The sequence below is a fragment of the Mirounga leonina genome, unplaced genomic scaffold (genome assembly GCF_011800145.1).
Source record: "Mirounga leonina isolate KUSES-001 unplaced genomic scaffold, KU_Mleo_1.0 Mir_179, whole genome shotgun sequence".
In the NCBI taxonomy this organism is placed as follows: Eukaryota; Metazoa; Chordata; class Mammalia; order Carnivora; family Phocidae; genus Mirounga; species Mirounga leonina.
In genome coordinates this window covers 6,225,140-6,250,740 of record NW_023270466.1, presented here as the reverse complement: position 1 = coordinate 6,250,740, position 25,601 = coordinate 6,225,140, and the positions used below count along the sequence as shown (strand labels likewise).

General features: G+C 46.4%; 1 protein-coding gene across 3 annotated transcripts in view; it reads left to right on the top strand.

The window, feature by feature from the left end:
- Positions 1–298: 298 nt before the first annotated feature.
- The window catches only part of PTCH1 (patched 1), a 61,203-nt gene continuing 35,900 nt past the window's right edge, over positions 299–25,601 (top strand). For 2 of the 3 annotated variants that reach the window (XM_035024454.1, XM_035024453.1), the window contains exons 1-6: positions 299–502; positions 2,139–2,331; positions 20,406–20,595; positions 23,719–23,788; positions 23,883–23,974; positions 25,363–25,561. In XM_035024454.1, the coding sequence (XP_034880345.1) occupies positions 299–502; positions 2,139–2,331; positions 20,406–20,595; positions 23,719–23,788; positions 23,883–23,974; positions 25,363–25,561 (948 nt within the window). Of the gene's footprint in view, positions 503–1,229; positions 1,459–2,138; positions 2,332–20,405; positions 20,596–23,718; positions 23,789–23,882; positions 23,975–25,362; positions 25,562–25,601 lie in introns of those variants that run through there. The other variant, XM_035024455.1, reaches the window with a different exon arrangement.

Sequence of the window (25,601 nt, the reverse complement as noted above, 5' to 3'; positions counted from 1 at the left end):
CAGAGACCTCGGGACCCCCGCGCAATGTGGCAATGGAAGGCGCAGGGTCTGACTCCCCGGCAGCGGCTGCGGCCGCAGCGGCAGCAGCGCCAGCCGTGTGAGCAGCAGCAGCAGCGGCAGCAGCAGCGACAGCAGCAGGTCTGTCAACCGGAGCCCCAGCCCGAGCAGCCGGCGGCCAGCAGCGTCCTCGCCAGCCGAGCGCCCGGGCGCGCCGGGAGCCCGCAGCGGCGGCAGCAGCGCGCCGGGCCGCCCGGGAAGCCTCGGTTCCCGCGGCGGCGGCGGCGGCGGCGGCGGCAACATGGCCTCGGCTGGTAACGCCGCCGAGCCCCAGGACCGCGGCGGCGGCGGCGGCGGCAGCTGCAGCGGGGCCCCGGGCCGGCCGGCCGGCGGCGGGAGACGCAGACGGACCGGGGGGCTGCGCCGCAGCGCCGCGCTGGACCGGGACTATCTGCACCGGCCCAGCTACTGCGACGCCGCCTTCGCTCTGGAGCAGATTTCCAAGGTGCATTTCAGACTCTCTCCTCTCCTCCCACTCTTCCCTCCTCTTCCTCTTTGGGATCGCCCCCGCCACACACACACACACACACACGCACACACGCACGCACGCACGCAAGCACTCACACACACCTCTCCAGGAAAAGAAGCAGACAAGTGGGGATTGAAAAATTCAAACCCTCCCTCCGGTCCTAGGAGGAAAGGGCTGTCTGAGGTCCGCAGGGGGTGGAGGGTGTGTGTATGTGTGTGTGTGTGTGTGTGCACGCGCCCTCCCCGGCATGCCTTTTCCGGAGCACTGGAAAGCGGTCCACCGTGGACCACCTCTAGGGCGGCCGCAGCGCGGCAATGCCCAGTGCCCCCGGCCCCGGAGACCCCTGCTCCTGCGCCCCTGCCCCTATTTGCAACCTAAACCCCTGTAATGCTGCCACATTTCTTAACATCTTGGAGGGGGAGGCGGAGTGGAGGGAGGCGGAGAGAGGAAGGGGGGGAGGGAGCCGAAATAAAGGTGGTTTCCTTTTTTGGCAGCCTGTTTTGCTTTTGTGGAGCATGAAATCTCTGCCCCCTTAAAAATTATCCTTGGAAGAGGGCATCTCCCCTCTTCCTTTTTAGTTTTTGAGCCACTTCTTCTTAGAGCCTGGGGGGAAAGGGAAAGTTGTAAACAAATTGCCACCTTAAATCCGCGGGTGCTGGTCTGCCAAGCGGCCGGGTTCATTGTGTTTACGAGGCTCGCTGAAATGTGTGGAATCCGGGGAAGGCGAGCACCCAGACGGGGGCCCGCCGGGGCAGCGGCCAGCGCCGGGGAAACGCCGCCGCCGGGAGCAGCCACAGCCCAGCCAGGACCCCCGCCTGCGCCGGCCTGGGCCCTTCCCCTGTGCACTTGGCTACTTTTTACGTTTAACCAGATGGGAAGGGAGAGGAGGGAAAGATCCATGTGGCTGCCCTCTTCCGATCACAAATATTGTCGTAAGTTGCAGATGGCTGCCCCACTTCCTAATTCAGCTCACACAGCGTCTCCCAACGCTTTGGAAATGCGTCGCGAGTGAGCTCCGGCGCCGCGCTCACCACGTGGATCCCCACTTACTACCACGCCGGGCGGGGGTCAGGATCGGGGAGCCCGCAATACATTGTTCCCAGAGCGCGCTCGTTCCCCAGCCCCCATCTTTGCCGGGGCATCCGGAGAGGGGTGAAGGATGGCGCTTGACTTGCGGGGAATCGACCCATGGTTTGCTGGTTCTTAAATGGTGGGCTCCAACACAGAGATTGCGCAGCCCCTCCCTTCCCAGCTCCGGTGTGAATATTGCCTGTGTTGAGTGATTTCTCTCCTCTCTGCCTCGGCTTCCCCTTCCCTGTTCTTGCAGCCCTTCTCCCCAGCGCCCCCAAGACACCTTCGGGGATGCTGCGCGGGTCGTGCGTGGGGGCGCCCCTGCTGTCGCGAAGGTGCAGCTCCCACGCTGCATCCCGACGTTGATTTATGCCCAGGCCCACGCCGCTCGCATTACCCGGGGCCGGCCTGGGATCCAGGCCCGAGGGTACCCCCCTCCCCACGGCTGTCGCGGGATCCGCAGGCGGGTGCGCGCAAGCGGGCGTGGGCGCGCGGGCCGCGACTCCCCGGCGCTCACTCCTCCCTTCTGCTTCATCCTCAGGGGAAAGCTACTGGCCGGAAAGCGCCGCTGTGGCTGAGAGCGAAGTTTCAGAGACTCTTATTTAAACTGGGTTGTTACATTCAAAAAAACTGCGGCAAGTTCTTGGTTGTGGGCCTCCTCATATTTGGGGCCTTCGCTGTGGGATTAAAGGCAGCTAATCTCGAGACCAACGTGGAGGAGCTGTGGGTGGAAGGTAAGAGACCCAGCGCCCGCCGCGGCGCCCTCTCGTCCCCCAGCCCGGGCCCCTTTCCCTGCCTCCTTCCAACTGATAAAGATATTTGCCAGCATACACCTAGGGCCTTTCTGTGGCGAGCGAGAACCCCCTGCCCGCACCAGGGGGAATTGTTTATTGTTTGGGCGCCTGGCCGGGAGCCAGGCCCGCCCGACAAAGGCCGCGCTGTAATCTACTCGGGGCGCTGCGCTTTGCTAGGTGTTGTGGGAGAGAGTGGCGAGGGCGGGCCGGCGGGGGCGCGGGGCCCCTCCGCGGGACGGACCACTCCGCGCGGCCGGGGGCCCCCGGGGCCTGCCGCCGCCGCCGCTCACTGCCGCCGCGCCCGAGACGCGGCCCGAGGAAGGCCTCTCGGCTCCTGGCTCTCGTCCTCGGTGTCCTTCCCTCCCCCACCCCCACCCAGCACGTCCAAAGGGAAAGGGGGGGGGGGCAGAGAGAGGCCACCCCTCCGGCTGGAGGGAGTGTGCGCGTCCCCGGCGGCCGCGGCCGCCGCGCCGGGGAGGGCGGGGGGCGGGCGCAGCGCGGGCCTGCGGAGGCAGCGGCGTGTGTGGTCCTGTTTTTGGACAGCTTTCAACTCTGGGGGAAAAAAACATTTGTCTCAAGGTACAAAAAAAAAAAAAGTGGGGGTGGGGAGGAAAGGAGTTGAAATAAACAGTAAAGCATAGACTGGAACGCATGTTTGCAAAGTAGATTAATGTTTCCTCGAGGGTGGGGGCTTTTTAAATGGAATGATTCGGGGCAAGGCTGCGTTTTGCAGGCTGAAAGAAGAAATGTGTTTTAAGAACTCAGGTTTGGAGGGAGGGGCCACACAGGAGCTCTCCAAGGGGTTCTGCCAGTCCTTTATCCAACATTTCTCCATTTGGGGGTTCTTGAAGACTTTTTTTTTTTTTTAAAGCAGTTGTAAATTTAAAATAGATCCCCCTCGCCCCTCAAGACGGAAACATTTTACATTTTTTTGGTGATACGGGTTTTTGTTTTTTTGGGTTCTTGTTGTGGGTGGTTGTTTTTTTAATTCTTTTTTGGAAAGTGACAGTCTTGCTGTTTGGAAACATTTTAACCCCTAAATATTGCTTTGGATATCTCTTACAATGGGATGGGAAGGAAGGATTGAGGTAATTATGTAGATATTTCAAACCAGACTACCTAGAGCATTCCTAGTGAAAGCTACCTAACACAAAATTTGGAAGCCTGAGAGTTGTATGTGTAATTACGTCACTGATCCCTTCCAGAATGCTGTTGGAAAGCTAACCTTGGAGAATATTTTGTTAAGTTTGCCTTGTTTGTGAAGATTCAGCTCTCAGTGTTTTGCAAGCATGTGGTGGAGTCTTTAATTGAGAAGTGACAATTAAAATAATAGTCCAAAGAATTAAGAACAGAAAACATTCTTGCCTTAAGTAGGTTGGTAATTAATACAAAACTATTCTTTGGATTGAATCCGTGGGGTAATTTACCTCAGTTGAGCATTTCCCTGTCATTGGTAGATAAAAGAAGAGTTTTCTTGAGCATCAATATACCTTATACCTTATATATACACCAATATGTCTTATACCTTAGCACCAAGTTTACAGAGTACCTATCATGTCCCGTCTGTGAGACACTCCTTGTGCACAAATGCTCGCAATTAAAAATACTGGTGTTGAGTGCGCTTGCAGTAAATTTGAGCTCACAGTTGAAGTGGGCCATGAAAGTCAAATGGGAAAAAAAGCTTCCATGGAAGTGCTGAGGTAAATTAGGACGACCTGGAAAGAGAGAGAAAGAGAAGGAAGGAGGGATGTCTGGGCAGAAGCTCAAAAAGAGGGGTCAAGCAGAGGCCCAAGCTGAGTGTGGTGGGAATAGGGTGCCATGATGCAGGTGTGCCCAAGACAGTAGGCTGTAGTTGGGAAATGATGTGATTGGCTAGACTGTGGGGAGCTACCATAGGTCCTAGGACAGAACAAGGGACGAGCTGAGGGGCTTCCCAGCTCTGTGCATCTGTTCACTTTACGCCACTCAGACCAACAAATTTGTTAGGTGTCAGTGGTGATGACAAAAGATAATTTTTTGCTGTTTTGAGCAAGATTTTTCAGTAGACCTTTAGTAAGTGTAAAGAGAAATAATGTGATTTATTTTCTTAACATTGTATATTTCTAGAAGCAACTGTTTCTGCATGTGACAGTTTGTTTCAAGTCCTGGAAGGAGGAGGAACATGATTAGTGGCAGTGTCACCTGGGCTCTAGCTTAGTGAGTGTGAAGGAGTGACACCTCAGACAGGACTCATTTTGCCGACTTTGGGCCTCAGTTATTTTTCTTCCCATTTCTGTTTTGGTGGTTTCAGTGTGGCTCACTCGTTCTTTAACCAAATGTTATTTACTTAATAACTATCACTTGTTGCTCAACTACCATTACTGTTTATTAACACATGTCTCACAACTCAATAAAGTAGTTATCTATTATTATGCTTATTTTTATAACACAATAGTGTATGTGATGTTTTTACCTGTAATAACTGAATTATTCTTCCATTTTACAAAAATGTCCACTTTGCCTCCTAATGACTTAAGTCAACTTGGTCTCTTGATTTGTCATCCATTCATTCATTCATCCACTCATTCATTCATTGTGTGCTAGACTCTTCCCATGTAGAAGAAGCAATAGTTTCACAAATACAGGTAAACCCAACCCGGGATCTCGTGAGACCACCATGTCATTTTATAATTTTGACTTAAGTTCAAAGAAGAGGTAACAGTAAGGAGTTCTTGTTTATGAGGTAGTGAGCTTGGTGTTCATATCAACAGTAAGTAGTGTAAGCGTTTTTTTTCAGGAGTTGGAATTTCCTGCTGTCCTAGACTGTAGCAGAGGAAAATGAGGAGCAACTTGGGATGCAGGTTAATTGTACTTTAGTCTCTGATAAATTATTCATCACTATCAGCAAGGAAGTGTTAGATGGTTGTTTTCTTAATGGAGACTATAAATGTTCTGAGCATAAACGAGGGTGTTTGCTACACTAAAGAAACCAAACGAATAGAGATTGCCTATTTCCCTAGTTAAAAAGCGAAAGACTGAGAAAAACATAAGAGATTTTTAAGGAGAGAGGAATGCTGAGGGACAGTTTGGGAAAATGCTTATTTCCCCCATGATTTTTTTTAAACAAAAAGACATACCACACACACTACATAGCTAAATAGGCAAAAGCAACTGGAGATATGTATATCTACATACCTATACATGAATACATGTATCTACCAGTTGACTCTTGAGCAGTGTGGGGCGTTTGGGGCACCGACCCCTGCACAGTTGAAAACCCATGTGTAACTTTTGACTCTCCAAATACTTAACTACTAATAGCCTGTGTTGACTGGAAGCCTTACCAATAACATAAAGTCGATTAACACGTATTTTGTGTGTTATATGTATCATATGCTTTATTCTTAGAATAGAGTAAGCTGGAGGAAAAAAAAATTATTGCAAAAATCAAGAGGAAGAAAAAATATATTTACAGTACTCAACTGTATTTATCGAAAAAAATCTGCATATAAGTGGACCTGCACAGTTCAAACCTGTGTTGTTCAACTGTGTATATCTCCACTTACCTTTGTATTTGTGTCTCCACATAGACTTACTACATATATCCTTGTATTTGCCAAAATAATTGTTATCTTTTTAATATAGTCAGCAAATTAAAAGGATCCACTTGCTAGGCTGTATCATTGATTTGACTTTCATGCTTCAGCGTGCTGGGGGAATGTGGCTTTATAAAGACCATTTGAATACATGGGCCACACTGTGCAGATCAATATAAGCTAGATAAGGAAGACTCTCTCATATTTTTATCGCACTGGTGATAAGAATTCTTTGATTCTGTTGTTAAAATGTTCGTACAGTGACTGCTGTAATCATTGCAACAGCAACCAGTTTCTTTTAAGAAACTCAATATGCATTAGGTGCTAGCTTAGGTCTTAGGGTTATAGTATTTGCAAGTCAAAAATATCAAATGTAGCTCACTTGTGATTGGAGTCATGAGGTTCAGGAAAAGAGTATGTGGAATGATGTAGTGGACATCTGTTACGAAACACAAGCCCGTGGCGGCAAGGTCAGGGAGAGACTAATTGTTCTTTAAATGTAAAAATATTCCTTCAGCGCACGCTCTCTGTGTATGCTCTATGCCAGGCACTGCGCTCAGCTCCAGAGAGGTGTTGGTGAAAGGCCACAGTCTGTGCTCTCAGAGGACCTCCACCCCAGTGGGGGCACCCAGACCGGACGCAGGATGGCAGGATGGCAGGAACGCCATCCAGGACAGCCTGGACAGGGAGGGACTGAGCCAGGCCGCAGGGCTTGGAGAGCTGGGGGTGCTGGGGTGCTCCAGGAGCAAGGTTCAGCGGACAGGAGAACTCCCAAGTGCTTGCCTCTGGTTGGGACTTCAGTCTGAGGTGGGGAGCCCGGAGGCCTCCAAGGCCGAGCCACATGGCAGGAAGGTCTCTGGTGTGTGCAGGGCATTTGGCTGAGTGGCAGGCTCTTCCTTTTAGCCCCTTTGCCTGTGTCGTTCTCCATACTAGCGTATTTGGCCCTTAGGGTGCTGCCTGTTGCTGGTGTGCTTCACCTGGATTTCACCCTTCTGGGCACAGAAGGCAAATAACTTTATTTGTAATCTTGCCCATTTCTCAGTTGGCTTTTCCTTTTGGCTTAGCACCTTTATCCTCCCGTCTCCTTTAATATCTACGCCCCCTCCAACGCTGTCTCGGACACAAGTTTGTTGTTGACAGCTCTCCAGTGACAGAACGTTCATTTATCTCTTTGAGTGTGTCCCCCCCCCCAAGCTTTGCCCACCCCCTGGCTTCTTCTACTGCAAAGGGTAATAACAGCCTTGAAATGAATCCATATTGCCTTGTGTTTGGTTATTAACATCTCTGGAGGCTAGCGAGGGGAGAGGACGCAAGTTGTGACTTTGATTTTTTTTTTTTAAGAAAAATTTTTAAAAATATTTTTAATGTCTGCTTGATGTTTGTAAGTGCTCTCAAGTTTGTTCCTTGCTTGTATGACGCCTTCAGTGTTCTTGGCTTGAACTCAGGCAGTTGTAGGAGATAAATGAACTTCACCATCCTTTCTTGCAGTTCAGAGCAAGTTTTCTCACTATTGACATTTTGCTGGATAATTCTATATTAAGGGGGTTGCCATGTGCATTGTAGGACGTTTAGCAGCATCCCTGAACTCTACCCACTAGATGCCAGTAGCAACCTCCCAGTTGTGACAACCAAAGATGTTTCTAGTCATTGCCAAATGGGGGTGGGGGGGCGGGAGAATGCGCAAAATCACCCCAGTTGAGAAGCGCTGGTTGAGATAATAGATTCCAATTGGAAGACCCCTGCTGTGCAGATGGAAGGCTTTTATTATGATGGAGTTGTGGCTGCAAATAGACCGCCATAAATGCAAAAGAATTTTCTTCTTTAAGATAATGCCCCCTCCGCATCTCCATATTTACTGATCTACGTAACTAATGGTAACTAATTTTTTAATTCTAATAATTTAAGTGTTTTCTTAGAATTACATTAAATATCAAATAAAAAAAACCAGCATGACAAGTTGACATGGGAGGGGATAAGCCATGGAAGAAAGAAAAAGCTGTATATTAGAATATTTTCTTCCTTTGGGTCATTTAATTTTGAAGACAGACCGTGTTGCATTTCAAGAACAGTAAGATGAAGGTTTTTGCATGAAGGTGACTTTGTAAAAAGCAGGAAAAGACTCCAGTGGACTTAGTTCATATTGAAGCGAGAGCTCCTTTCGGCAGCCTGCGCAGTACATTAGCTCTTCAGTGGTCTAGCTCTCCTCCAGATGCTCCCGTCACAAACCACTTTCCCCCGGGTGCCCTTCTGCAGCAGAGCCGAGGGCACAGTGAGGGGCTGAGGCCTTGAGCTTGTATGGGCCCTATGGGCTCTGATTTTACCGCCCCATTTCAAAGTGATCCCCCAGTTTCTGCTCTCTGGGGCTGTCAGTTTGGGTGCCTTTCACAAGGGATCGAAAGACCTGCTGAAGTGCAGCTCCTTTCTTCTTCCTGGTCCCCTGTGCATTTTAAAAAATGAAGATGCTTATTAGGTAGGTATTGGTTAGATTGCAATAGCAGGCGCCCGCATACAGGTGCAAGGAGTTGTGGTTTTCGTCATATTTGGAGGAAAATGACTGAGAAATTAACACCCAACAATAATTGCTTTAAAATACCAAACAGCCTCAGGTGCCTTCTCCCCAGGGCACCTGACCCTCCGAATCCTCCATGTCTCTTTGCTGCCTGCCACTCTTGACCCTCCCAAGGGGTGTAGAAGCCAGGTTGGGCGATGGGCTGTATCAGATACACGGACTGCCGCTTGGAGGCCCCAGAAGATGACAGCTTCCAGATGTACGAACCGCCGGATCCGTTTGTTTGGATTATGCACCACAGCTGATGGCGAGATTAACGCTGGCTGGACAAGCTATGGGAGATTTGTCTGGTTTCCACAATGCTGTGTTTATATTTCATTGGGATTTCTCCTTCAAAGCTGACCTCCCCGTGACCCCCGGAGCTCTGTCCACTCAGGCCAAGCTGTAACTTGTCTGCCCTTCTTCTCCTGTTGCGGGGGGGGGGGGGGGCACATTTGTGCAGCGGAAGGGGTTGCATTTGTGGTTTACCACCCCCCCCGCCCCAGCTTCATGCCAGCTATCTGCCCAGATTTAGACCCAGAAGAGTAGTCTATTTTATGGGGGTGGGAGGTAGGGAAGGTGGAGGGGGTTTGATTTTTAAAGGTCTTTAGCTTTTAAAACAAATACGGAAATATTTTAAAATTATTATGCAGGAGACCATATTTAATAGAGGCCGATTTGCAGAAGTATAGCATTTTAGCTCAGCACTAGTTTGATACTATTTTGAAGAAAGACATCCCTAAATAATCACCAGACCTGTGTGATTCTATTATTATAATACTGTTTCCTTTGCCCCTCACTGGCTCCCAGAACCTCTTCTCCCTCCCCCTCTTCTCTCCCTCCCATCCTTCCTCCCCCCCACCTACTCCTAAACTGCCCTAATCATTTCCTCCCAGTGGATCTCTGGAGTTACTAGTGTGAAATCTGAAATGGTAGTAAATCTGGTTAATCACAAACTGACAGGAGGGAATTAGAAAATGTATTATTTCAAACCAGCTGTGGGAGATACCAAATGCAAAGCTGCCATTTGCATCCTTGAGGTTCTTATCTTGGTAAGGGTTGGTTCCCAGACCTTACTCTTTGATGGGGTCTTGTCAGCAGAAGATGCACTTCCCCTATTGAAGAGTCATGGCATTTTTATGGACTTTTGAGGTGCCTTAGAATTCATTGACAAATGGAGTGTAAAGTAAGTCTTGGTCCCCTGTGTTTAATGTGTTGTGTGAAATATGGAAGAATTGGGTCCTTTAGCATTTCTTGAGATGGTAAGTGAAATGTAAACCAAGACATTCCCACCCGGGCACCATACTTCAGGTTCTCCCTGGATGGAACTCCCACCAAAGCCAAAAGGAACATGGAAGAGGACAGATTTCCTTATCCAAATTTTGGTCAACTCTGCCACATTAGATGGTCCATCCACATGAGAGGTCCCAGAGAGCAGAGGGTTTTGCTCATGAAGGTGCTTCCAGCAGTTCATAATGAGGAAACTCCTTGGGATTTTCTTAGTGGGAGCCTTCCTTGACTACACAGATATCATCAGTGTCATCAAAATATAAGCACTTTTATTACTTGTTCTTTGTTTCCAAACTCTGAATTTGGTGGGCAGTCAGGTACCTGCTAATGAATGACAAGTTTGTTGTTGGAGAGATTTATAACGTGGAGGCAGGACCTTATTTCTAGAAACCCAGGTGTGAGTTGGCCCAAAGAGTCCACACTGCACGTGGGTCCCAAAACACCACTGGCCATGAAGATGAGACTAGTGAGAAGCAAGTCTCTGTGCCACCACACAAGCTTGATTTATTATCGTTAAGATAAATGAAGAGAAACGGTAGGTTTCCCCAGAAACTATCAACCAAGAGAGTTTTCAGTTACTGATGAAACATGTACAGAAGTAAGCAAAAGGAACTGGAAGTGGGCTTTGTTAAGTCAATGCGCATGATTTTTTTCCCCTTAAATCATTGCTTAAGGGCTTCTGGCCCCTAGCTCAGGAATCCTGCCCAAAAATGCCAGATGTATTACACAGTCAAGTACTGCAATGTAAACACTGCTCTGTGCCATGAGGCAGGGTGGTCCATCTCCTATTAAAGAAGAGCGAGATCGGGAGGGAAAGAGAGGTAAGCTCTACAGTGGCTCAGTAGTGGTCATGGTGTTTGGATTTTTGCCTGTACGGTCAAGATTTGGAACTGCAAAAACCTAGATGAATTAATACTTTTTACTGGCAAACAAAAGCCACTTGAATTGGGATGCCAAAGAGAGCAAGATGTGGCTTGGATAATGTTGCTTCACTGGGTCAGATAAGTTTATAAAATGTTGAACGGAGTGGGGAGGGGCTGATAGGAACAAAGCTGTTGTTTTCATAGCAGCATCAGTGAGCCTCACCCTTTTCATCTGCTGTAAGTTAAATTGCAAGGTGGGTGAAGCGAGGCGAGGAGAGAGCAGCTTCTCTCACCACCCTCTCCTGGGTCTGAGAAAGCCTGCTGGGTCGGTGCACCTTCTCTGTGTGAACACCTAAGATTGATCACAAAGCTGCTTTGGTGTTTTGTAGCACTGGGGGGCAGCCCAAGATATATTTGCAAAATAAGTGGACTTCCAGTTTGCTCCCAGTTTCTAGATTTCAGTAGAGCATCTACTAATGATGATCCTTTGGAGGTAAGAGAGTAACTGGACGCTTTGGGCTGCCCCTCCAGTAAAGCATGTTTTTACAGTGCTGTAGGCGATTCAGGGAAATTGGACCGCCTAGACATTATCTGTACATCCAAATAATCTCATACTAAGCAGTCCTTAGACTGACTACATTTAGGGTTTTTAAACATTAATATGAAGGTATTTTGTGAGTTAGAAGGAAATGGGGTTTCAGTTTGAACTTGGGGAATTGTTTAAACAGCCTGCAATAATATTATCCCGATTTTAGAAGTCCATACTATAGAGTGATCTGAGAACGTTGCTTTTAGAAACAGTGATGGTAAAAATGGGAATTTTGAGATTAAGGAAAATGTAGGCTTCTTGACTCTCTACCCCTCCCCCAGCACTTTTTTTTTTCTGTTTTGAATTCTCCCATTTCCCCACCCCCATTCCCTGATTTCCTTTGCTCCTTTAGGGGACAAACCAGAAAACTTGACAAAATAGACATAAATATCACACAATGTCTTTTTAAATGGAAGTTTTCTAAGAGAGCATAATAAAAGAATTTTCCCTAGCTGCTTAAGAAATTATTTTTCCTCTTACCTGGCTTTTTTCCCCATGAGGTTCATACATTGTTGCAATAAGTTTAAAAATGATAAATATGGTGCCATCATTTTAGTCCACACATGATCCAGAAAAAAAAGAAAATTGCACATGTTTAATACCTTGCTTAATTGCAAACAAAGCCTGCAATTTGAGAGAATTGGGATTAGGGCTAAATATCTATTAACTGCTCTTTCTAGAGATTTGGGGAATAGGATGACCCTTTATTTTCTTCTTTTTTTTTTTTTAAATAGGCTACAGTTTCACATGGCTCCCAAAAGAAATCTCTCTCCCTTTTTGTTTCCCACACCAATTGATTTATCATTTTGCTTGCAAGCAGATCCAGAATGTTAGGGCAAGAACACACTCACTTTTTTCTCGTAACTTTTTTGTTGCGGACCGAAACCAGTTGACTTGAATAAATTTTTCTGAGGCCTGAATGTAGCCAGCAACGTGGAAAAATCTTGCCATTCAGGGCCGTCTGAATGTACATTTCAGCCACACAGTAAGCCGCATTGGTAGGCACTGGAGTGCTAAATACAACCATTTTTCGAAGCAGCCAGTTAGACAGGTGATTAGCATAATTAGCACGGAGCAACCATACATATGGTAATGCTGAGTGTGTAAATGCCAGCTGCGGTGTAAAATTTATGTCAGGGGTCGGCAGGGCTGTGCGAAAGTATTGTGTTCCAGCTGCAGGTCAGGGCCGCCAAAGCTTACCTCCTTTTCTCTTGTTGGTGAATACGCCAAACAGAAGAGAAAGACAGAAATATAACAGATACGGCTTTGATGGAACAGCCCAGTTCTGTGCAAGAGGGACTGTTCTATAACACACACACACACACTCGCACGCACACGCACACACTTGCAAGAAATCCCATTGCTTTCTCTATTGATCGTGTTTACTACATGCAGGGTGCACGTGAGTGGCAGCCAGGATGCGGGTTCCGGTAGGTAAAAGGGCCAAGTGATTTCTTGGGAGGAAAAGTTTCGGTCACTGAATTTTTAAAAGGCGTTAAGAGTTGTTCCTCTGTTTCAGGCTGTGCTCTTACTGCCCAGCCCCCACTCCTGCCCACATTGTTTTCCTTCAAATAAATTGGAGGCCTCCCCCCCCTCCATGGGATAGGACCATAATATAAGGTTCCAACAGCACAGTTCTCTTCCCAAATTGCTTGCCTGGTTTTAGCAAAGGACTAGAAGTTTCTTTGTGTTGTTTTTCTGGGGCAGCTCCGCTTACCACTCCACTTAGGGCCACTGTCAGACCCATTTCAGTAGGGCTCTTGCTTGAAAGGAGGACGGTCTTGAATGGCCCACACCCTTGGAAGTGCATGATGGGGGAATTTATAGCTGTACCGAGTTCATGCATTTTGCACTCAAAGCACTTCTCCTGCTGTCCCCTCCCCTTTTCCAGTTGGTGGCTATGAGGAGTGGTGGTGGTGACAGAATATAGGTCACACCATGCTGACCTGGTGATGAAACTTCCTCACAACGCCAGGGGGTCCTTATGCATCTGCCCCTAATCCAGCTAATCCTGATGGCAACAAAATCCTGAAAGTACCCCCTGGGGAGGGTGTGGGAGCTAAAGCAGGCCAGCCTGATGTTCCTCAGGGCCCCTGGAGCCTGCCCGTGGAGGTGGGGACTCACATTGTCTTCTCCCCTGTGCTGCTCAAGGAGAAGGCTGGTACAAAGAGGCCTGGGCCGGACAACGGCAGGAAGACTGTTCAGAACAGAGAGGTGATGTCAGCCCCCCACAGAAGCTGGGAGAAGGGAGCCTGGGTTAATGTTATTCAGCAGCCCGAATGCTGGGCTAGAAAGCCCCACCACCGAGCAAGCACTTGGCTTTTGTTGTTGTGATTGGGTTGTGTGGTTTTTGTTTTTTTAATGAAGACTTGAGGAGGCCTTACCTAAGAACTTGGGACTTGATCACAACACTGTCTCTGGTCCCGGGTTCTGCTTCTTGGTCCAGCATTGCCTCTGATTGAGCATGCTGCTCTGTGTCAGACCCTCCCAGGCTTGCTCAGCTCCTGCAGAAGGACAGGACTTGGGTTTGCATCTACTTGGCTTGTGGACTTGAGCATTCCAGGTGAAATCACGGTAGGGCCTGGGACAGTTCACACTGGGCAAGTACGCAGCTTAGGCATAGAGCAGAGCTCCATTCTGTTACGTCCTGCTGGACGCCAGGAGCATCCTTGAGTGCGCAGCCTGCGACTTCATGCGGCCTGTCTTTGGTGGGGTTGACCGCAGCTCTCATTTGCCACAGCAGCAAGTGACCGAGGAAGAATGGGTCTCCCAACAGATGCAGTGTCATCTTGGGAGCTGGTGGCCCTGGAGAGAATACCAGGTCGGGGGGAGCTGTGGCAGGCGGCAGGTCCAGGGTGGACACAGTGCTTGGGCTGACCTGATCGTGTCCGACAGGGTGAGCGGGCAGCTTCAGGGAAAGCCATTCAGAGAAGCAGCCTGGGCGGTAACAGATGGCACCACAAACAGCTGGTGTGGGGGCTTGTGGCAGGCGCATGCTCAGGCCCGCTCCCCCTTCTACCGAGTTCCGCCCTCCTTACCACCACCACCCCCCCCCCCCGGGCTGTCCCTGGGGAGGTGTGGGGATGTGTCCTGCTCTTGTCTTGTTTTTGTGGTTTTCACTCACTGGGCTCACTTCATGAAGGCAAATTCTCTTTGGGCTATCTGATTCTAGCACTTTCCCATGGCAACACCCAAGGGCACAATCCCACGAGGAGAAAAACAGCCCAGAAGCTTAAGCAGCAGTTGGCTAGTCATGAATAAAAGAGATGGCTGGAAGAGTGACTAAAACTCACAGCTCAGGAGTTTTCAGCCAATTGCCCAAATTACTGAATCTTCATTTTTTTCAATTTAGAAAATGAGCTGGTGCTAATAATTTTGCAGTTACACCCTTTTGGAGATTTGTAGTTTTTCACCCTCACAATAACTAATCGCAACATTGAAAGAAGGACCTGAAGTAACTAAAAGGGAAGAAAAAAAAATCTCTCTAGAGGCTGTTAGATAATTCATGGGATTAATCAAATGCAAATGCTCAGCTTGCATATACACAGACCCCATTTTCCTAATTGGACTCTGAGTGGGTACTTTTCAGGCTGAAAGGGTCATTTGTTTTGACTGATTGACTTTTTGAGGCTTTGGGAAGAATTAATATCTTATACAGATGACTGCCTGTTCCCAAGGCTCTGTATTGAGGCTGTTCATTCATTCATTCCTCTGACACGCTGAGTGTGCGCATGCGCCTAGTTGCCGAGGTAAGTGGGCAGCAGGCAGTGCCTCCCTGAAAGGACTTGGAATTTACTGGGAACAGCACTTCGTTTGGTCCCTCAGATCACCTTTATGTGGATCACAATAAGCTTTTGCTAAAAGCTTTTTGCATGAATGCTGCAGGCGTTTATTAAGCTCTGCACAGAGGCCATGCTGAGGAATGGTACACAACAGGAGAGCATCATGAGGGGAGCATCTCTCGTCTACCATGGATTGGAATAGCATTGGCCCAGAGGTATGGACCCCCGGGTGGAATGGTTTCCCGCCTGTGCTGGCCCTTCTTCACCTTGGAAAGCGTAATGGTTTGATTTAGGGAGGAAAGGATCAGCAGAGCTTCAGCAAGAACTTCTTTGCACAACTGATGCTTTTTACCCCACCTCTTTCAGAGAATTGGCTTAAGCCTCAGATTTCTAGAGAATTTGCAGGTAAAGAGGCATAAGACGGCTTGCTTTCTGTGTGCCCTCATCTCTCTGCCCCCCTCTAAGGCCCCTCTGGGGACCAGAAGGAAAACGGGGGCCTGTCCGCGGCCACCCAAAAACGATCTCCTCAGTGGCGGTAAACACTCTGGGAGACAATGTTGTTGTCCTTTAAATAAAAAATACCAATTGTTTGTCCCGCGTAATATTTTTCGAGCATTCTAAAAGCTCTAGCTGTGAGGTTGATGTTGTCGGGTATATGGAATTTGGCTCTCCTAGAGGTATATCCTCAACAAGTGCTCAGGAGCCACAAGGCTCTCAGGGAAGTTGGATGCAGGATTGAGGGTCGGTTCCACCTCCTATCAGCTGGGTGACCTTGGGCCAGTCAACCAAACTGCAGCTGCTTTTCCTCTTCTGTAAAGTAAGGGTGATGCAACATGCCCTGTGATAAATGAATAAATGACCTGCTCAGCACCTGGTTAAGGGTGTGGGAAATTTCCCACACGTTGTTAATACTCACACCACCTTACGAGGTTAGTTGTAGCATTTTCATCCCATTTCACAGAGATGGTTACCGAGGCCCAGCTGGGTCCGGGACTTGTCACAAAGCTGCGACTCAGAACCCAGCCCTTCTGATCCTGGTTCTCATCACCTGACTGTCCAGTCCAGCTTGGCCCAGCTTGATGGGGGAGCAGCACCAAGCAAAATATTTATAAATAGGTAAAGAATGCATGTGAAATGGCTTTGCAAATGCAAAACATACACAAATTTAAAAGGCTATTTTGTGTCCCAGGATCCCGAGATAACATTTTTCATGAGTCTTATTCAAAGAGTTTGGTTGTTATTTTATATAAGTTAAAAGTTGTTGCATTTGGAAGAAGGAAAAGAATATAAGAGGACCTCGGAATATGATGAATATGCATGTTATTTTTGTAGTGAGCTTGTTTTTCATTCAGATCCCTACCAAGCAGCTTTCATATTTTTCTCCTTTTGTCACATGGAAGTCTTTAATTGTACCTGTTCCGTGCAGAAAAATTAAGAATTAGCAGTAAACTCCAAAAAGGGAAATGGGTAAATATTGTCCAAGTATACCTACATCTACATCACAGATACTCAGTATTACGGCTCATTCTGCTCAGGAGTCAAAAATAATCATGCAGTACTTCATGAACAGTAGACTATTTTTTAAATAATAAAGAAGGACCTTGACCTTGAAAATGGGACAGAAAGGGAGAAAAACCAATTCCCCCAGACTGCACCTGTAATTTCAGCCACTTGAAAGGGGTTCTGTGGGGCTTCCTGGCAGGTGGAGCTTCACACTGATGCCTGATGAGGAAGACTGGCTAGATAAGGAATAGCCCTGGGCTGTCGCTCAGTTGTGATTTCTGATAGGCATTTATTTGCTAGGGTAGTAGAAGTCAGGTGAGTCCATAAAATCGCTCTGTCCAGAAGGGTTTCTGTTTCTGGTAACTTGTTCCAGAGCACCGTGCGCGAATGCTGATATAAGAGCGTATGAAGGCTGGGGCACCTGGGTGGCTCAGTAGGTTGGGCATCTGCCCAGGGTCCTGGGATTGAGCCCCATATCGGGCTCCCTGCTCCATGGGAAGCCTGCTTCTCCCTCTCCCACTTCCCCTGCTTGTGTTCCCTCTCTCGCTGTGTCTCTGTCAAGTAAATAAGTCTTTAAAAAAAAAAAAAGAGCGTATGAAGGCTGTGCCATTTGTGAAACAGGTACACCTGAGAAGGAGCTAAGTCCACCAGCGCAACCAAGTGAATGAGGTAATTATGGCCTCACCGAGTTCCAGCCACACTGGCCTCCTCTCTCCTCCTGCAGCAAGCCAAACAGGAGTCTTTACACTTGCTGCTTCCTCTGCCCAGGCACTGGTCCCCAGGCACTGAAATAAAGATGGCATCACCATCTTTTTTTCTTCTGTGGCACTTGTCATGCCATGAGATTAGCTTATTGATGTGTTTGTCTGTTGCCTGTGTGCTTCACTGGCCGGCCAGCCTTTTGGGGCAGGGAACACGCCAGTCTCACCCCCCCATAGCACCCCACTGTTGAGCACATGACAGGCACCTTTATACGCTCGCCGGATGAATGAATCCTGTCGAGTAAAGTGGATGTCAATGAAACTTTTTTAAAGTTACTGAATAATTTTGCAAAAACATGCATATTTGGTCAAATATAAGATGAAATGTTAAATAAAATATGGCGTGTAATATGTAAAAATAAGTCGAATTTAACAGTACCCAAAGGTAGGATACAGCTTAGGTGATTGAGGACACTTCAGAATTCAGGGTCTTTCAACTCAGTTGCTCTGTCTACCTACGATGATAGTCTTGTCTCGGTTGAAACTGGTTGTCATGTTAGCAAAATATTAGATTTATCACTAGAGCAAAGAGCTGAACGAACAAAAAGATTTCCAATTCCAGAGACATGACAAATACCTTAATTAAAAAATATCCATTTATTTAAATATACATCTTAAACCATCTAAAAAGTGCCACTATAAAGCCCCTGGGGTCCATTTTGTATGTTGTAGGAAATAGCATCCTTTCTGAAAACCCCTGTAATTAAATCACTGATCTGTTGTGAGGTTGGTCTGGAAGAGTGTAGATCATTCTTTTCAGGAGCATGAACCTTGTATGTGATCTTTATTTTCGTATGCGCTCTTCGCTTGGGTCTTCACCTTTTTCGGTTATAGTCACAGGCAGCTGCTCTTAGGCAGGGGAGAGGAGGATGGGGGATGTCTGTGGTCCCCCTTTGTTGTTACTCGTCTGTTTTTACCTCGTGGTTTTAATTCACCTGCAGTTAAGCTTCAGGAAAGATAGAAGGAAGTAGGACTTTGTAAGCAGAACGAGGGATCATGCGCTATGCCGATGCTTGAGGATCCCGGGGAAATACACAGGATTTATAGGTGTGGGGCATTGATGTCATATAGCCAGAAAAAAAGGAAGGAGTTCAGCTTTTTTTCCCCGGAAAAGTCTTTTTGGAGCTCTTTGGCTTGGAGCTCTGTAGCTTTTCAGAAGTGACCTCTGGACTAATAATTGGCTTTTTAGCCTCAAACAGCCTTTGTATCTCCAGAGAATGTGGATTGAGTCTAATTCAGTTCACTAGTTAATTGGTTGAAATAATGCATTGTGATTCCTGCCAGAAGGAGCCAGACCCTGCCTGCAGGCAGCTTTAGAAGAGCATCCTGAAAAGGCCTGTGACTTCATGTAAATTTATCCTTTGTTGCAAGTTTCCTCTGTTTTCCTGTGGTCTTTCTTTAACTTCAAATTGGTTGCAGGGTCCTCAGCAATTCCCCAGGGCATCTGTCAAAGTTTTCTGCACAAGGAGTCTTAATACTTTGTGTAACCAATTGATCATTTCCCCCTCTCTGCCCCTCCCCTCTCCCCCATGCCCCCCCCCCCCACCGTTTCTCCTCCTCTTTGACACACCCCACAGTATGTTCGGCCTCCCCTCACAGTATTCCACAGTGGCCTTGGCCATCTGCGTGGACCCACACAGACGATCCTGCCATGCCAGTCTGTGAATCTGGACTAGCTTTCCTAATGAGGGCATTATTTGCTTTTTAGCCTGCCCCCTTGTTTATAAAATATGCCAAGAGAACCAAACAACCTGCTGTTCCCAATACTTACTTACTTGCCCAAACCAAATGTTTATGTCCTTGAATACTAAATTTGAAGAAAAAGGATTCCTCCTCGTGGGAAAGCTCAGGATGATTGTTGAAGGGTCTTTCTACACTGCAGCTGAAGGCCTGTCTTTCAGTAAACATGCAACTTATCAGTGACTTCAGGAACTATTCAGACTCACTGTTCAGACTCACCAGCTAGGCTTGGAGTGTGTGTGTAGGGAGAGGGGGGGGTGCTGTTCTAGGATTCTCTCTCTCTCTGTTGCTTCCTGGCCCCTTCCTGAACAGCCCCTTCCCTGTGACCGTATTGGATCAAAGCACCATCTCCCAAGAGCACTCTCCTCAACCGCATCCCCACACACCTACCCTGTTGGGAACTGCAACTCCCTTCACCCCATACCTCCCAGCCAGGTGGCAGCATTCTGAGCTTGGCTTGTTCTAAAACCATAATTGAAATATAACGTAGGACCTGAGAAAGAAGACAAAAAAGCAGTTTGCAGTACCAATGTCCCTTGCACCTTGTTGCCCTGGCCTATGGCTTGTCCCACTGTGGTCGGCCTGCTGGAGAGCCGGTTGGTACTGGGGCAGGAGTTCTGGCCCCAGCAGCAGGTTCAGAATCATGTGGGGGAGCTTCTGGAACACAGGCTGCCTGTCACGGGCAGCTCAGAACCTGGCACCTTTGTTTCCAGGATGCTGACCAGGTGAGTCTGATGGAGCCAGGACCCAGAGACTGGCCGTCCGGGCCATTGGCTGATACATTTGCTTCCTCTCAAGTACATCTGATGTGAATCACATTATTTATCTTCTCCTGGCAAGTTTTGTGCTAAACTTTCCTTGTTTCTTTTTCAATGGGGAGAAACATTTCCTTGTTACCTTTGCTAGATTATTTAGGAGAAGAGTGTAAATCGAAGCCATTTATCTTGAACTGGGCTGCAGGGGCACATTGTTTACACAAGTGAAAGAAATTGTAACAGGGGTATTTGGTCTGGTCTGCAAGGAAAAGGTGTCTCAAGTTTTCCCTCCCCCTCCCCCTCCCCCTTTATACATATGGTGTATTAGTTAGAAGGTGCACAAAGCACGTATGCATTAGGTTTGCATATGCAACGAGCAGGACAGTTGTTCATGGGTTTAGTGAATATTTTTTATGTTTTTTATTGGTGAAATGAACATTGCCAATAATCATAAAGTGAATGTTACCCACCCCCCCCCCCAAACATCAGCCATATGTTTATATGAACAGAGAGCACTTATCATGCATTGTGCACCTCTTAGTGAGATAACAGAACATGAATTCGTGGGGATGTTGCTGCTCTAATTGAAACCTGTACATGTTTGTCAGTTGGTGGACGAGTAAGTCGTGAATTAAATTATACTCGCCAGAAGATTGGAGAAGAGGCTATGTTTAATCCTCAACTCATGATTCAGACCCCGAAAGAAGAAGGTGCTAACGTCCTGACCACGGAAGCTCTCCGACAACACCTGGACTCCGCACTCCAGGCCAGCCGAGTCCACGTATATATGTATAACAGGTAAGCTGGTGGGAAGAAGCTGCTGGTTTTAGTAAGTTACGTTACCCTGGAAATATGCTTAGAGTGTTAGTTCAGATAGTTTTCTAATGAAGTGATTTTTTTTTTTTAAATCTTGATTTTTGTTTCTAGAGTTTGGTAATAAATCAAATACATGATAATGTATTTTCAGTAAGTATCTTGGCACTATATACCCAAAATGAGTATGATCCTTCAGGCAGCCATCTGGGGGCTGTACACCCATTCTGAAGATGTTTCATTGCTTAAGATATTTTTGGAGCAGTTACAGTTGGAATTGCTTTCAGTCAACTTAAAAAGAATGGGAAAAGAAAAAGTAAGAACTTACTTCTGGTTTCTTCGAATTCCCCACAGTTACTGACAGTTGGCATGTGTTACAGAGTGTGTAGCAGGTTGAGCCACTCTGGTGAATTCTTACTGACAGGAATCATACACAGCTTCACAAAATATTACCCTTTAACTTCATAGCTAATTTAACAGTGCTGTGGGTAGAGTAAAAACATACAGAGACTTCTGGAGCAAAACTGACAGTCCTTTCTCTTCTCTATTTAAACAGTGAGTTATTCAGGGCAGGGACCACATCTCTTGTCCATCCTTGCACCCCAGCATTTAGATCAGGGTGGGCACTCAAGAGTTTGATGATTGACTAACTGCCTAGATTGTAAATTTGAACTGGGTCTTCTCCTTGAACTGTTGAGATGACTATCACTAAACCCGGTTTCCAGGGGACCGCTGAGTTAGCATTTACCTAACCCCATCCTGTCCCTCGCCAAGGCTTTTAAGCACTTCTTCTTTTTTTTTTTTAATTTATTTTAGAGAGAGAGCACGAGTTGGGGGGAGGGGCAGAGGAAGAGGGAGAGACCGGGAATCCCAAGCAGACTCCACGCTGAGCGTGGAGCCTAACCCAGGGCTCGATCCACCACCCATGAGATCATGACTTGAGCCAAAACCAAGAGTCAGATGCTTGACCGACTGGGCCAGCCAGCCGCCCCTTTGAAGCACCTTTTAACTGAGTGGTTGATAATAGTTTTTCACAGGAGAGGGGAGTAAGTGGCCCTGTAGACATAGTCAGTGGCCAGGGAGGGTGAGCGGAGAGAATAAAAGGAAAATCTGTACTTGTCACTGCTACAGTAACCTCCACTCTCCATGGCTTAACTGGATTGGCTCTAAGACCCACCCACCTTGCTGGAGACGGAGCCCTAGGGTCCAGCATGAGTCGCACGCTCTTGTTTCCTCATCTGTAAACTAAATTACTGATCACTTGTGGTCTACTATCCTCAGGAGGCCCTGAGAACAAAATGAGATATATGTAATGGATGACAGGGAAAACGGAAGGAGGTATTCTAGCACTTTCGTCAGGCTGACTTGACTAGCGAGCACACCCTGCTCCTTTCAACACATCCCTCCCATTCTGTAGAGGGAGCAACTACCCAGTGCAGTTTTGCAAAATTAGTAAGTAGAGGCCCTGTAAAGAACCTGGAAATGGGCATTCCAGGGCCACTGTAAGCATGCTGACCCATTTTTAACATAATGGGACCCTATCTTGAAGGGACTTGTCACTAACACACTTAAGGAGAAGATGTGAGTGTCTGTACCATAAAATTACACTCTTTATCTGAGATGGAACCGAGAACATTTATGCGTTGGAATGAGCTTTAAAGACCGCCTAGTTTAACCCATCTCATTTTTTAGGTGAGAAAACCAGGAATTAGATCAATTAGAGCATTTGTTCAAGTTCATACAATTATTAAACATTAGAGCCAGGTTTCAAACCCTTTCTTCTGGCTCCAAGACAGGGGTTTTTCTAATGCACAGCCATGCCCTTCAAGGAAGTGTAAATGAGTTCACCGACCAAGTGATATTGAGGACCTCCTCATGCTAGATTTAATTTATTTTAGAGAGATGCTGTGTGGAGTTCAGTATGAACATATACATAGATGCCTGAGTAGGTGGGTGGGTGGATGAGTGATGGAAGGATGGATGAATAACTTGAGCCCTGCACTCAGGAACTGACGGTCTAGTTAGAAAGAGTGAAGACATCAGTGTAGATGGGCACATACAAAGCCAACCACAGGCACCCCCCGGCCCAGGTGTCTGGGTGTCAAGCAGATCGGACCAGCAGTGCCCTGGAGTTCAAGAGAAAGGGGTGATTTTCAGTAGCTCTGGGCAAAAAAAGCCTAGTGGGAGGGGTGGCATTTCATTGGGAACCCTGCGGTATAGATGTGAAGGTTCCACAGGGAAGTGGGCTAAGTCTAGAACATTCCTTTGGGTGCCAATACAAAAAAAAAAAAAAAAAAAAAGAAGACCAATAAAATAGAACAGTTTAGAGAGACTTAAAAACATTTTTTTCTTCATCTGGTTTTCCCATCCCCACCCTTTTCAAATTTCCTCTTTGTTTCAAGTTAAGTTTATCTCCCTGATGCACTTGGAAAGGCATGGGCTTACAGAGCATTTTTCTAGAGTTGACAGAACTCTGTAATAATAGATAGGTGATAGATAATAGAGGTAATTGTTGATCAGTATATTTAATATCATTTCTACAGAACAAGAATAAAAGACTGTAAAGTAGGAAATCTATCTACCTGGCAGTGTTGTTTATAGCATTCATGGTTAAGAGCAGAAGTCATCTTGAACACTATCTGTTAATAAGGACATTAACTGCCAGTAAAAAAAAAAAAAGTCAGTAATATTTTCCTACCTGAATATATGTTAATGTATTATAAACCTTACTAATTAGTCTCCACTTATTTTGAATTTCTGATAATTCAGCTATGAATTATCTTCCCTGAAGTTGTTCAATGTATGTAGAAAAGCAGATTAATGGTGTAAACAAGATTATTGGGAGAACACTTCAGAAAACAAGACTTTTCATGTACTTTGGTAACATTCATTTACATAAACACCCAAATGTTAATTACAATTGAGTATTATCTATTCATTAAAGCAAGCTTGTTGAGTCTTTACTTGGCAAAAGTTGTGCTCGTTTTGACAGATACTTAAAAGCGATAGAAATTGCAGTTTCTATATATGTTCTATAGTTCCGATTTTGCACTGATTTCCTTACGTTACTATAATGAGAATGTTTGTCTCTGCTTTTTCATTTACTAGGCAGTGGAAATTGGAACATTTGTGTTACAAATCTGGAGAACTTATCACAGAAACAGGTTACATGGATCAGGTATATTTTCTTTTTTTTTTGCAAGAAATTCTCAAAAATTCCTCAGTGGTATGCATTAGCCTAACGTGTGGCCTGTTCTTTTTAACTTTGACAGATAATAGAATATCTTTACCCTTGTTTAATTATTACACCTTTGGACTGCTTCTGGGAAGGGGCAAAGTTACAATCTGGGACAGCGTACCTACTGTAAGTGTGTGATCTTGTTTTCTGATGTCTGTGATTTCTAAACTTTAGAATGTTTCGGATGCTCCTTGATCATTGTTTATTCTATTTCAGTTTTGAACAAGAAATAAAAACATTGAAATTCCGTGGGCATTTTTTGAGTGAATAGCTGGGGGAGAGGGGATGTCAGCAGAATGTTTTTCCTCTTTTCAAAAAAAAGTTCTGAAGGCACCAGTAAATTTCATTCACTTTTACCAACCTATTTATATGCAAATAAAATGCAAATTCTTTCAGAGTATGTATGATTTTTAACTCTTTAATAAAATGTTTGCAGTTTTGCTAACCAAGCACTGCCATATGTTTGAGTTCTTTTCTAAGGAGAGAGAATTTATTAGTGCGTACATATCAGAATTAAATATATTGAGTTAAAGTTCAAGATCCTCCTGCAGAGTAAAATACTAACCTTTCTTTGGATCACATTAATGACATTGAAGGGGGAAATCCGCTATCTTTGAAGGCCATGGTAGGGGATGCTTCACGATTTAGCAGTTGGATATTATATACACCGCATCATTTAAGGAATAATTGTTAAATCAGTGTAGACGTTTTCAGTTAATTATGCAAGAGTTCGTGCTTGGGTTATTGTTTCTGTCCTGGCTTACACATATCTGCAAAAGCAATTTGCAGTGGCCATACCCTGACCTTCAGTGTACAGTTTTAGATGGGAAATAAGGGGTTTTGTGTTTTCTGGTTGGGAGATTCTGAATAATGACTTCAGCCTGGTTAAGCAGCTACAGTGTGGTTTGAACCACATAACAGGCAGCCAAAAGCCTTTCTGGTCTGTCAACAGCACAAATTCAAAAGTGAGTGTGGGGGGAAGTGGCCCTGATGGTGGTGATGGCAGAGGCAGCAGGGGGCTTTTGGGGTCGACTGCCAGGCTGTCAGAGAGAGCTCATAAGTATGGGATTATTGAAGGTAATGGAGATCAAATATTGTGATTGATGACATTTACGAAGCATTTATTAGGCTGGCAAGTGCTAATTTGACATTGTGATTCCCTCTTCTTCCCCCCCCCCTTAATTTTGGATCTCAGTCTTCTGCTTAGGCGTACCCTTCGGCAAATTTTGATTTCAGGTATTAAAGATGACGTATCAGCCAGTAACGAGTCTTTGATTTCTTCATTAATTTACAAGCTCTCTGCTTGCCATTTCCATTCATGAATTATTTTCCTGACTCGGGTTTGCATACTGATCCCCAGGAAAGGAGCATTCTGTTTCTGTGCCAGGGTCTCCCCGCGTTGCCGCACTCCCAGAAAGCCTAGTGCGATCCGGACGCAGTATATATGATCCGCGCAGGCTCGGAGGCTTGGAAAAGCCTCTTTTCATGGTCTCGCCTTCTAATTTCTTTCACAGAGGTAAGCCTCCTTTGCAGTGGACAAACTTTGACCCTTTGGAATTCCTGGAAGAGTTAAAGAAAATAAACTATCAAGTGGACAGCTGGGAGGAAATGCTGAATAAGGCCGAAGTTGGTCATGGTTACATGGACCGGCCCTGCCTCAACCCGGCTGATCCAGACTGCCCTGCCACAGCCCCCAACAAAAACGCAACCAAAGTGAGTACGGTCATTGATACTGCTCCTGGGGGCTGAGAGG